General features: G+C 39.0%; 1 protein-coding gene across 15 annotated transcripts in view; it reads left to right on the top strand.

Annotated features, from left to right (window-relative positions):
* PSD3 (pleckstrin and Sec7 domain containing 3) overlaps positions 1 to 13,918 on the top strand; it is an 804,858-nt gene that overhangs the window by 481,091 nt on the left and 309,849 nt on the right. For 9 of the 15 annotated variants that reach the window (XM_069075746.1, XM_069075745.1, XM_069075748.1 and 6 more), the window contains exon 11: positions 6,903 to 6,992. In XM_069075746.1, coding sequence (XP_068931847.1) covers positions 6,903 to 6,992 — 90 coding nt within the window. Of the gene's footprint in view, positions 1 to 6,901; positions 6,993 to 13,488; positions 13,916 to 13,918 lie in introns of those variants that run through there. The other 6 variants (XM_069075744.1, XM_069075743.1, XM_069075752.1 and 3 more) reach the window with 2 other exon arrangements.

Raw genomic sequence — 13,918 nt, 5'->3', positions numbered from 1 at the left:
TCCCCCAAGGAACAGCAAGGAGGCCAGTGTTCATTGGATCAAAGGCTATGTAGTGTGGAGGGGGGAGGGAGGTGTGAGAAGACTGGAAAGGTAGGGTCAGGGAGCTAGGTTATGAAGGGCTTTGAAGACCAAACAGAAGATTTTATATTTATTTGATCCTGGAGACGATGGGGAGCCACTGTGACAGAGATACAGTTGCTAAATGGTACTCATTCCTTTTTCTCACTTATTCACCAAATTTGGAAAGAGGACCCAGATTGTGTATCTGAGATTGAAAAGAATATTTCTGGAAATATCAGTTCTTTAGACATTCAAAGGGAAAATCTGGAAGTATAAAGGCAAAGTCATGATTTACAACATCTGTGTTAATGTAGATCTTGTGCATCCACAAAATGACTGTTTGGTACTCTGGCCTTCCCGTTTATGACTAACTTCTTACCTCCTTAATTCCTTATTACAGCACCTCTCATACCCATAGTATGGTCTCTGTCTGTCTAACTTGGGAGTTCCCATTGAGGCAACTCCCAGTAGTATTGCAGCTCTGCCCTGAAACTTAACCATCTTGGAGCAATGCCTGGGACACTGAGGAGTTAGGTGATTTAGTCTTCCTGACTGAGGCCAACTCTCTCAGTTTTATGTAGATTCTTATGGTTTCTTTGTGTACTATAAATGTTATGGGGTATTTGGTATTCATATTAAGATATGGAAATGGTACTCATGGCAGTGCCCATTTATGCCACTCTTTACATTTGATCAAGTACTATTCTCACACACAATCAGCGAACCTTTGTTAAGTGCCTACTATGTGCCAGACTCTTTGTTAAGTACTGGGAATACAAAGAAAGGTAAAAGGTGGTCCCCATGCTCAGGGAGCTCCCAGTCTCATGGGGAGACCACATGCAGACAACTATGTACAGACAAGACAGATACAGGACAAATTGGGGAAAATTCCTTAGGGAAGGCCCTAAGACTAAAGAGGACTGGGAAAGGCTTGATGTAGGAGGCAGGACTACAGCTGAGACTTGACAAAAGCTAGACATGCCAGGAGGAAGAAGGAGAGAGGGCTAGGAAAGGTAGGTAGGGGAGGTATTGCTTGAGCATTTCAGTGGAAGTTTGATGTCCTTGTTGTGAGTGTTCCCTCCAGTAATACAGATAGCAGAACGTCCTATGAGAGTTTTCCCATATCCTCCCAGTTATTCTCTGTAAAGGATCTGCTCATGGTGCTGGAGGCTGCATTCCGGGTCTGTGGTTAACCCAGCTACATTCAGACTCTGCAAACTGGTCTTTGATGCAATGTAGGAATTGACCCACCTTCTTTTTCGATTGCACTTTTCTTAGATGATACCTCTGATGCCTCTCTAAGTCATTGTTGATAGTGTGTTGGAGTAAACAACCCTGTCATAGGATCATAGATTTTCTAGAGGTCAGAGGGACCTTAGAAGCCATTTAATCACTTTAGAGATGAGGAAGCAGAGGCTCACTTGCCCAGGGCCACACAGGTAATAAGTAGCAGGTTGGGATTTGAACTCAGGTCCTTTTGCCACTGTCATAGAAAATGTCCTCCTAATCATCACCACCAGCAAGCATTCATATGCTGTTATGAATCATGCAAAGTACATTCTCATTTTAGCCTCAAGCTAGCCACGCGTGGTAGCTGCTCTGGGTCTAACTTCCATTTTACTGGTGAGGAAACTGAGGTTCATAGGGGGTTTTGTTATTTGTTTTTCAGTCATATCAGTCACGTCTGACGCTTCATGATCCCACTTGGGGTTTCCTTGGCAAAGATACTTTGAGTAGTTTGCCTTTTTTTTCTTCAGCTCATTTTACAGATGAGGAAACAGAGACAAACAGGGTTAAGTGACTCGCCCAAAGTCACCCAGCTAGTAAGTGTCTGAGGCTAAATTTGAACTCATGAAGATGAGTTGTCCTGACTCCAAGCTTGGTGCTGTATCCACTGGTTCCACTTATGGATTAAGTTGCACATATTAAATAATAGGCTTAATCCCATCCCCATAATTAGTAAGTGTCAGAAGTATAATCTGAACTCTGGTCTTTCTGACATCAGGTCAAATACTCCACCCACTATATTGACCTCTTTCAAATGGAAATGGGATTTCTTTTGGCTGGTGAAGTCCACCAGTTGTCTCTTAGTAGATGACAGTGTGCCAATTGCATTAGGTCCTAGAGTACTCACTGCTCCTGGAGATCTATGACCGCTCCAAAAAGATCACTGCAAATACCAGAATCCCAATAGGAAAAAACAAATGGATATAGAATGCCTTATTTTACAAACTATGAAATGTAGCCAGGTAGCTGTTGCATTGAGTTACAAAACATTAATACTAGACTGAATAGAGGTTAAAGGACTGGAGTTAGAGTTAAGAAGACCTGAGTTCAAATCCTGCCTTAGACACTAGCTCTGTAATTCTAGGCAAGTCCATTTAACCTCTGTCTACCTTGTTTCCTCATTTATAAAATGAGGATGATATTAACAACTACTTCCTAGGTTGTTTGTGAGTATCAAATGAGTTTAATGTTCTCAAAGTGTTTTGCAAGCTGTAAAACACTATGTGAATGCTGTTATTATTGCTATTATTAATAATAACCATAGGTAGTGAGCTGGCCTCAGAAATTAACTGAAGGAATAAAGTAGACCAGATTTTTTTTTTATGAGACAGTCAGGGCAATGGCTAGTCTTTTATTGGAGGGAACTCAAGTCCAGGGGCTCAGTGGCCCCACTGGTACCAGCTTGTAACGGGTTCCACAGTTAGGGCAACACTTAGTCTTGCCTTTGTGCAGCCAGGACCAAATGACTGTACTGCTGTCCTCTTCACAGATTCAGCCCATTATCACTTGTCAGTGATGGAAGGGGCCAGGTTAGGCTCCTCCTTAGTCCCTGGAGCTGCCTTTGGGGCTAGCATATTGTATGGACCCAAAGCATTCCTTGTAGCCATTATAATCCCTGTCTCCAAGCTAGTACAGTATAGTGCTCTCAATGATACCAAGCTGCTCCCTGAAACTTTCATCTTTAACATCAGTGTTCATCAGATGGTAATCCCCAAAGAATTAAATTAAGGAAAACGCATGACAGGGTGCATGGTATGGCAGTTTTTATTATTCCCCGTTATACAGATGAGAGAAACTAAGGCAGTAAGGTGCCTTAGTAAAACTTAAGTGCTTTGACTCAAAGTCATATAGATAGTAAATGTCAGAAGAGGATTCAAATACAAATATTCTCACTATTAAAGAGCCATATTAAAAAAAATAGATGTATGTATGCATGTGTCCGTGTGTATACATACAACATAGCCACATGCCCTCAGTATGTTTGACTGACAAAACAAAGTACATCTGAAAAATGAAACTTGGAAAACCATCTTTAATGTGCTTGGGGAATATAACCTCAATATTAACATCTTAGTATTTTCATATTTGTTGGGCCAGTATCTTGATATGTAAAAGATGGTATCCAGACTGATGAATCTTGGAGGTTTGGGCATGACTAGATTTTATGGTTTTCAAACTGAATTCTAACTGTATATTTTTGCATTGATTTTCCACTTTTTGTGTTAATTATCTTTTTTAGGTTTATTGAAGCCTTTTTTTCTGATTTCAGAGGCAATGATCCAGAGATTCATTAGCATTTCAGATTTGATTGGAAATGCAGCATTGATTTCAAGGGAACGTTTCTGTGACCTCTTGATTCATTAGTAGGCCTTTTCAAATTTCCATCCTTTATTGATTTAATTGGAATGGCTTCAGAGTAGGAGATAGTAGGGTGAAAGTTTCTCCTGAGTGTGCCAAATTGACAAGTATTTGTTTGGAAGAAGCACTTTCTATGTTTCTGAGTTATGAAACCTAAGATGTAGTCGACTGAGATTTGACCAGAGTGAAGACCTAAGAGGTTTAGGACCAGCCCTTGACATCTACAGGTTGTGTGGCCCTGGGAACCTCACTTACAGTTATTAGTGCCCCAGACAACTTACTTTGAGATTGCAAATTGTAGAACTGTTGCAAATCTAGGTATTTCCTCACTTGGAGTTCTCTAAACCAGAAGGCATCATTGGTCCATAAACAATAAAGTAAATTTTAATAAAGTTAGGAAAAAAAAAAGAATTGTGATAATATCACCATATTGATAAAATCAAATGTTTCCCTGAAGTAGGTACTAAGTTCCCTCTGTGGTACCAAGTCAGAGATTAGGGATTGGCTTCTTTTCATTACTAGTATTTGGTCTGAAGTATCTTTAATCAAGCCTGATTGTGGGGAAGAGTGAATTATGGAGAAGGAAGTGGAAAACTGATCATGCTTTATTGTACTTATTTCTACAATACACCTTTAAAGTTGTGTGTATTTAAGCAGACTTGCCAACAAGGAGCAGAGTGTGTTAAATTTACTTTATACCTCCTCATTTATTACTGACCAGCCTCTAAAATTTTTAAAAGTCAGTAAAATCCATTTACTTATTTATTCAGCAAATATTTTTGGTTGTCTGTTGTGAACAAGGAACTGTGAAATAGTCCAAATTTAATGTGAGAACACCCTCCTAAGCTTGATCTCAGTAGTAGTCTTGTTTTGGACTCTCCAATGTGATGTAACGACAATAACAACTCACATTGATATAGCACATTAAGGTTTGCAAAGTGCTTTACCTATACTCTCTCATTTGAGTTTCACAACAATCTCGTGAGGTAGGTGCAATTGTTATTGTCATTTTATGGATGAGGAAATTGAGGTTGAGAGAAATTAAGTGCATTGCTCAGAACTGCTTAGATTAGAAAATTTCTTAGGCAGGTTTTGAACTTAGACTGTCTGGACTCCAAATTCACTGTGCTTTCCACTACAACACTCTGCCTCCCCATTGTAAAGAGCCCTGGACTTAGAGGGTCATTGGAGCTTACTCACATCTATCAGTGCCCCTGATCTTGTGGAGCTCTTCTCCCTTTGGAGCTAACATTTATATTGTGCCTTAAGGTTTACAAAGTGGTATACAGGTTACTTGTTTGATTTTCACAACAACTCTGTGAGAGTATTGTCATCATCTTCATCGTCAATCACCATCAACATCGGCAGCAACAAAATTCCCATTTCAAAGATGAGAAGACTGAGAGACATAAAGTAATTTGCCCAGAGTCACACAGCTAGTACAAGTCAGAGCCAGGACTTGAAATTATGTCGTTTTAGCTCGAGTTCCTGAAATCTAACTGCTAGAATACCTAGAGGCTCTGTGTGATCAAAGGATCATGTCTTAAAGAAACTTTGTACATTCTCAAGCATCTAGTACTATACTACTTCACACAGGAGGTGATAAACAACACAAATGTATTCCTTGTAATTTGTGATTGAAGAGAATCATTGTTTTATAGGCACTTGGAGTACTTGCTATTTAAAATAGGTTAATTAGAGACTCCTTGTAGAAAGAGAAGAACTTTTAAAAAAGTAAATAGCCCCACAAAATTTTTCCCTTAGCCAGACTTTTTAAAGTGAAATTTACCCCAGCATAAGAATCGACGTATATCTAAAATGTTCTGGTTTCAGCCATATGTCGTCTTGTACTTTAAGCAGATATAAATGCCTAAGACTCTAGAAATCAAATGTTAGTCATAAAGTGTAACATTAAAGATCTTGGAAGGGAGCTCAGAAAGACGTCTGGTCCGGCCCCTGTCTTTAGGCAGGAAAAGTATGATTCCTGTTTTGTAGCTAAGGCTGCACCAGTGAAGTAACTGCTTGTAGATTTAGGGTTGGGGTTTGGGAAGGGGCAGGAATTGAATTTCAGTTTCCTGCCTCCAGGTGGAGTGGTTTTCTCATTGTAAAATTGGTAGTCCTATTGCTTAATAGGCAAATATTTGTGTTGCTCAAGTATTCAGATAAGAATTAAATACAGAATTCTTCCTTTAAGAAGTCTGCTTTGACCTTGAAAAGGACACTTTTATTCTGACAAAATAAGGCTACTCATGTAATTCTTTGGGATAGGAGGGTGTAAGCACAAAGTGATTTGAGGACTTTTCATTAGATTTTGGCACTGTGAATACCACTTGCTTATAAAGTCATAGCATGGCCATTAAGAGAGAAACAGAGGGACAGTTAGATGGGACAGTGAATAGAGCAGTGGCCCTGGAGTCAGCAGGATCTGAGTTCAAATCTGGTCTCAGACACTTAACATAAAACTAGCCATATGACTTTGGGCAAGTCATTTAACCCCAATTGCCCTACCTTCTCCCCTCCAAAAAAAAAAGAGAGAGAAACAGAACCCCGTCATCCCCCCATATCCAAGATTTGGTGCCTGTTACCGCTCCTTCTTGCTTTTGTGAATTACATTGGCCTTTTCTTGTGGTGAGCCCACCTCTGAACTTAGCTAGGCTGGTCCTGGGACCATAGATACAAAAGTTCGCTCATGGAAATTTTTCTTGCTAGGTTAGACCTGTCAAAGCATTCTCTTTACTAGTATATCTTTAGAGGATCCATATCATGAAGAAGCATTGGAGAAGAACTTGAGTGGAGTAAATGAAATCATATACATGTGCAGTGGCAGCCTTCAGAAGTAAACTTAGATGTATCATTTTTATCTCTGATAATACTGGAATATATATTCCTTTGCTGAGTGTGACATAGAAAATTTCACCAGGTGAAATAAAAAGGGTTTTTCCTTTGACATAATTTTGTTCTTATTTAAAAATACTGTACATTTTAATAGTAAAATGTATCTTTTAACTTATTTTTTCCCATTTCATTTTTTTTTTTTTTGTTAATCAGAGTTTGTATCTATCCCCCTAGAAGTCAGATTGAACTATTGTTTAGTTATATCTGAACAAAATATGACATGGGAGGTGGGGGATGGAGACTAAGTATTTGTAAATCATTCTTTAAGTCACTGGGATTTTTTTTTTCTACCCATATTCCAGAATATTGGAAAGAAGATGACCTGTCAGGAGTTTATTACGAATCTCCAGGGTGTAAATGAAGGCAGTGATTTTCCCAGGGACCTTCTGAAGGTAAGCAAGCAGTGTAATATTGTTGTTTTTTTTTTTAAGTAGGTTTACATTTGAATTCACTGATGAATTTTTGAGTTTGAGATTGGTAGATTTGAGGATTCTTTAGCTCCTTGCCTCCTGATTTGAATTTTTATAAGCTATGTTGAGTGAATAGAAATTTGGCATCTCCTCAGGCCTCTTTTCCTCCAAAATATGCGTGGACTGTTTTTCATTTCTACAAAATAAACCTATGTAACAAACAAGATATCCTGGAAACCATTGCAACAATGATTTGTTAAGTAGATGCTATGAATTTGGCAGCTCAAACAGTTAATGGATGGCATTGAACTTTTGGGCTGTTTGCAATCAGACTGTTTCACAAAGCTTGGGAAAGGTTAGAAAGGTATATTCACTATGGAAACAAAAACGCATTTGCAGATTATAATGGATACAGTTCTGGCTTTATTCAAGCTCTAGTCACATGTCCTTGAGTTGTCTCTGCAAATCGATTAAATTAAATCTGAATAATTACAGAATGCCTGCAATATTCGCAGTCTGGCTTTATTTTTGGCCTCATTTCTCTCCGTCATCAGATAGTTATCATAAAGACAACAGAGTTGAGATTAAGATTCATGACACATTTTTCAGTAAGATAAATGAAATGGTGTGCTTTTAATCAAGTGCAAGAGCTAGAGGAAATGTGAATCTTGGGGTGGGATGGTATGGGGAAGAGTCATCTAGAGGCTGAGTATGGTATACAGTAGATTTGGGCTAGGAGTCAGGAAGACCTGAGTTCAAATCCTGCCACAGACACCCACTAGCTGGTAACTTGGGCAAGTTACTTAACCTCTGTCTGCCTCAGTTTCCTCATTTGCAAAATGAGGATAATTGCATGCACCTCCCAGGGTTGTTGTATCAAAAGAGATAATTACTATAAAATACTATGCAAAGTTAAAGTGCTATATAAATGCTAACTATTATTATCTCTCATTTGAGCCTAGTTTTCTGACCTGACGTTCACCTAGATTTCTTATGGAATCAATTATTGGGAATAGGTTTTTGCCACGTAAAGAGCAAATTTGTCTCACTAGGTGATACTGGAGTATGGAAATGTACTCAGTGAAGTCTTATCTACTGTGCCCTAGACAATTGTTCTTAAATTATAAGTGAAGACAGACTAGAGTGCCTTCACTTTTAGGAAGAAGTCATAAGAATTAAAGGAGGAAGAAAGACAATACGAGTTATGTCATAATATAGACTAATGCTAAACTTTTGTTGAACTTAGTAGCTCATTTAAAAATGGTGATACTAGGCAAAATGAAAAGAGGAAAAACATCTTTTCAGTAAGCAAGCGGAGATGCCATTTCCTTTTTTTTTTTTTTTAAAGACCAGTGTAGCTATTGCCTCTATTGACTTTGAGTAGTTAGACTTTGTTTCTGTGAGGCAGCTTTATGGGAGATAAAAGGTGCCCCACTGTGGCAGTAACTGTGTTCAGCATAATTCACTGATCTCATACAAGAGGACACAAGTTAACAAGTTTTTTTTTTTTTTGCAGTCTGATGGTGTTAGCCTAGAAAATAATGGGTTCTTTGAAAAGGGGGTATTTGCCAGGCTTTTATCCAATAATATCTGAAATGAAAATTGACAAGATAATTTTCACTGTGTAGCTTGTATAGGTTGCTGAGTTACTGAGTTTAGATGGTTTACATGACTGTAGTTATGTAATTGGGGAGACAGAGTCTTTGATGCAGTGGTCAGGTGAGAAAATGCAGCCCAGACTTTGGCCGGAGATTGTCACACAACTCAGTGAAACACCTTCCTTTGCTAGGCAAAGAATTTGTCTGATGATTTTTTTTTTTTTTGCAGTTGTGTAATTGGAAATATGTTTACAAACCTCGGGGGGGAAAAAGTAACTCCTCCCAAACAACAGCATATTATACTGTGCCTTATTTATTGTGGAGAGATTGGTTACTCATTGGTATTCCAGAAACGACTGTGGGGGTTAGAATGGAAATTGTCAAGTGGAAGAATATTGACTTTTTTCCTCTCCTGAAGGTGATAGTCTTCCATTTTGATAGGAATTGAGATTTTCCTGCATGCTGCAACATGAACGGGGTTTCATTAGAGACATTTTTTTTATAATACTATTCTTTTTGCATAACTAGTTTCCTTGGTTTTCTTTATCCTTTTCTTGTTAATTTTTTGATTTACTGCTGAGATAAATTACAATTTAATTTTTTAATAAGTGTGTATATATGTACTCACTTTTATGTACCACATACATTTTACACCTATGTAAAATGTGTCTATATGCACACATTCATTTGTGTGATTAGATGTACATATATACATATGCATACACTACATGTATCTAAAATGTATGTATACAGTCCACCTATGTAAGACATGGGTGCATATGCACACATGTGTACATTTACGTGTGTATAAAATATATGGATGCATATATTTGTGCATATATATAGTTATCTATATCTAATCACACAGATAGAGAAGTACATGCAAACATTCCATGTACATTTTAGATTCTGTTCTGTAAGTTTTGAAATAGATTTTTAAAAATTAGATGAAGTAGGACTGGAATTTTAAATGTAGGTAACAGTTCAGATTCATTTGATTTTTTTTTTTCGCTTACCTTTTCACTGTCTGCCATCACTCATTATGCTGATGTCAGCTCCACTTGCAAGCAGAGGATTTACAGAGTTAAAGGACAGATTTGTTGAAATATTGATAGAAGAACAAGAGCAAATACAAAGCTGGAAGAGACCTTGCAACAAACTTACTTTCTAATAGGAGGATACAGCACATAGACAGGAGTAGGGACTGAGGGCTTTTTGGTTTCGAGCAGCACAGGGATTAAACAGAGCATTGGGGTAGTGGGTCTTCACACCCTTTCCCAGGCACAGTGGGACTATTGATCTGATTACAGTTCACAGAGCAAGGGGTGCAAGGGGTGTTGGGGTGATGAGTGTGGTTATCTGTGCAGGGTAGATGGTGGGATGCCCCTACAGCCTTCAATCTGCTTTCCTGGTAGATGACTGATTGCATATGAAGCAATGGCCTGACGCCGAGTAGAGATAGTGAGTTAGATGAAGATAGACTTTTTGACCCACTAAAGAACCTTTGGAAGACAGAACACTTTGCAGTGAACCACCCTTTCCCAGAGATGTATATAAGAGCTGAACGCCTTACAACCTTGGCAAAGAACTTCCTCTCCCTGAACCAAGGTTTGGCTCCTCCTTCAATTCTCCTTGACGCTAAGCAGTTGGCACCCGTCAGTGGTCTCAAGCCAGGCCAAAGCCCTGTGCCAAAGTAATTCTTTCAGTGTCCTTGGACACACAGTCTTTACCACCCCAGAAGGGAGGAGACCTCCAGAGTTTTCCCATTTGGCAGGATGGATGCCATCTTTCCTGCATTATAGCTCTTTTTGTGTGGTGCTGACAAATTAGGGATTCTTCTCTCTGAGTCTGTTTTACTCCTTTTTTTGCTTCTCAGGCCAGCCTCCTGACTCCCGAAACCTCCCTTGGGATGCAGTCGCATTGTCCCCTTATACCTTCAAGAGAGAGACCCAGGCACCAATTTAGGTTCAGATATAGTGATTACTAATGTTCTTTCTCTCCCCACCCCTGCCTTAATTTGCACTGAACCCCCTAAAAACCTCCTCAGTTTCTCCCCAATTATCTCTTAAGGAGTGGAGAGTCTCCTTTAGATAGCTATCTATGATTTTTCTAATAACCCTAGGGGGTCAGTAACCCCCTGCTTATCCAGTGGTGAGGGGCTGGTAGGCGAAGCTGCATTCTATATAGGCCCTTCTGCCTGCATTCTTCCCAGGAATAGCATTCAATTCGTGGAGTGAGGGGTGGGAGAGGGAGAAAAGTCCCATGGTGGCTGTGTACCACTTTTATTGTGTTCATGTATAAGAGGCCAGAAAAACTCCTATGAAAATGATTCTGTTCCTATGAGTATTTAGCCATAAGAATGAATATCTAAAGTTCCCCTTTCCATTTTCCAGTGGGGTTAGTTGAAATTGAAGGGCTTTGGAATTGGCTTAATGTTTGCTTTCCTGAAGCCAGGTTTTTATTGTGTGTTGTCCTTATTACTTTTAGGTTCCCTTATTATATTTAAAGTAAGATTTGATTTTAACTGTTGCTATGGGTAGCTAGGGAGTTGGGAATTTGTATTGAGGGCTTAGTCGTCTGCAGGGCATGGTATAGTAGGTTAGGTACAGGGGAGAGATATGGAGGAACTAGAAACAAGTTTCTCCCCTCAAAGAGATTACACTCATTTGGGACAGAAAAGAAGTAGGTATTTTCCCCCCATAAAATGCACAACTATTCTGTAGTTTTCCTTATGATGGAGCTGTAAATTTAATTTCTCTAGTTTAACTTAGTTAATATTGATGTATAGGAGAAGTAATTTATTAATCTTAATTCAAAGGCCATGTTTTTTTCTCTTTGTAAATCATTCAACAGTTTTAAATCTTGCAGTACTTAAAGGTACATTAGGGATTTTCTTTCAGTAGTGAAGAACTCACTTCAAAGCCTTAAAGTACAAATATCCAGAGGATTTTATACTTTCAAATAAGCTTAGGTTAGCACCAAAGGGATAGAAGATAAATTGAGTCATTAACCCCTCCCCCCCACTGTTTTAAAGGAGTACATTTTATATACTTCCTTTGGACTTTCTTTCTACCTTTTAACAACTAATGTAAGGCTTCTTCAGTCGATTCCTCCTTTGTATTACCTACAGAACCCCTCCACCCACCTCCACACCTCCCAGTGCTATGTTTCTCCTCTCTCTCCCCAATTTAGATGTAACATATCAAAAGAGTGATTCCTCACGTAACTAAATATGGCAGGCCAGGTGCCAAGGCACTCACAACGCGTTCTGTTCCTAGGCCTTAAAGCTTGCCCATTCCACAGTCCTGAATGTGGATATTTCCAAAGATTCCTCAGGAGCATGGTATAAAACTAGGGTTGGTCTGAGAGAGGTCCTGATCACCATACCAACAGATCAGCCAATCAGCAAATTTTTATGAAGCTTTCAGGACACTGCTAGGCAGTGCGATGATAGAAAGTTTATATAATACAGACTCTCTTACATACTCCTTTTGGAGCTTACAATCTAGTATGATTACATTATACAAGATGGCATGCTAAATTCATTAGAGTTACAAAACAAAGCAATTAATGTGATATGAGGAGAAGGCTGTTATCCTGATGAAGGGAAGACTTTGAAATGGAGGTAGCATTTGAGTTGGGTAAATGGTTAACAGTTCAGTAGCAGTAGCGAGAGATGGGGGGGGCGCGGATATTTCTGACATATAAGAAACAAAGGGAAAACAATATTCAGCCATGAGTCTCTAAAATTTTTTTATTTTCACAAAATTTGGAATAGAAAGTATTCAATTTTCTTCTCTACCCTTTTGTCCAGAATACTTTTTGTGACTTTCCTCCTAAAAGGATCTCCTCTTTTGTGCCTTAATTATTTTAATTAACTTATTTCATTACTTTAGTTATTTTTCTTCCCCATAAGCCCCCATTTAGTCCCCTGTCCTTTCTTGGTTAACTGCATTAGTAAAATGGCAATAATGCTTTCAGCTGTATTTGTTTTTCCAAAATCTTTAATGGCTCTCTAATTGGTACAGGAAAAAATTCAAATACCTTATCTTGGCAGTAAGGCCTTTCACAGCCTGGCTCGGTCCTACCTTTCCAGCCATATATTCACATTAAATTCATGCCAGATTTGACTACTAGCTGTTCCCTGAACTTAGCATTCCCTCTCCCACTTCTTTATAGTGACATAAATCATCCCCCAGGCCTGGGACCTGCTTCTTCCTCATCCCTGCCTGTCAGAATCCTCCTTTTCTCTCAGAGCTCAGTTCAGATCTGTCTCTAACTGAGGAATCCCTCCCTACCTTGATTCCTTCAAATGCTAATGATTCCATCTTCAAGTCTCTGCCTTTTATGTTTGTCTGTATTAAACTCCCCTCTTCTCCCCCCACTCCCAATAGAATATAAGGATATATTTGTATCTTATATATATATCTTGTATATATAAATATCTGTAAGGATAGGGACTGCTTAAATTTTGCCTTTGTACCTACCCTCGACTCAGGGTCCTTGTACAGGGTCTTATCCTTGCAGATACTTAATACAGGTTTGCCTAATTCAATCGGTGGTCCATATTTTTCTTGCTGCTTACGGTGTAGGGAGAGAGGCAGAGGCGTAGTGAAATGATGGACACTGGTTACTTAACTGTGGGGGTGGGGAAAGACAGGACCCCTTCATTATAAACTTATATGAAAGGTGCTTCCTCCAAACCTATGATAAAGATAAGAGGAAATGAAGAAGACAAGGAATAAATGAAAATTGAGATATGAAGGTAGGAGGTTGAAGGTCATCTATCAGCTGTGTATTAATTTTCTTCTGAGATGAAGCCTGGAGGAAAACTTCAAATTTAAAGAATGAAACAGTTATTTTTTTCTCTATGTTTTCAGGTAGTGGCTGATGGTGTTTGTTGAGCACCCACTATGTGCAGAGAACTACATATATTGGGTTCTGTGGTGTATTACCAGAAAAAAAAAAAACAGATTATGTGCAGCCCTTTGCTTTCTGAAATCTTATTGAAGAAATCCAAAAATTTGTCCACCAACCAACTTGAGAACTTCAAAGCAAATTTTAAGCAGTTTGCCTAGTGCTGAACGAGAGACAAGAACCTTAAAATCTAAAAGCTGGCCATGGTGCATCATTGCAAAGCCTGCAGAAGTAGGGGAATCGTGCCCTGGTGGCTATGGCAGCTTCACTGGAAAGGGAATGAGATGGGGAGCTAAGAAGGTTGCCTCGGTCCATTGGTGGAGGAGCCAGCCCAACTTTAGAATGTTCTTTAGAATGTTGTTCCTTGGTAGAAGCTTTGTTGCTGTGTTTGTT

Source organism: Petaurus breviceps, unplaced genomic scaffold (genome assembly GCF_028583685.1).
Source record: "Petaurus breviceps papuanus isolate PSGF00001 unplaced genomic scaffold, PetGlider_PUasm1.0 90919, whole genome shotgun sequence".
NCBI classification, from domain to species: Eukaryota; Metazoa; Chordata; class Mammalia; order Diprotodontia; family Petauridae; genus Petaurus; species Petaurus breviceps.
The sequence above is the reverse complement of the archived record's forward strand: the minus strand, read 5'-3'. Positions and strand labels throughout refer to the sequence as shown.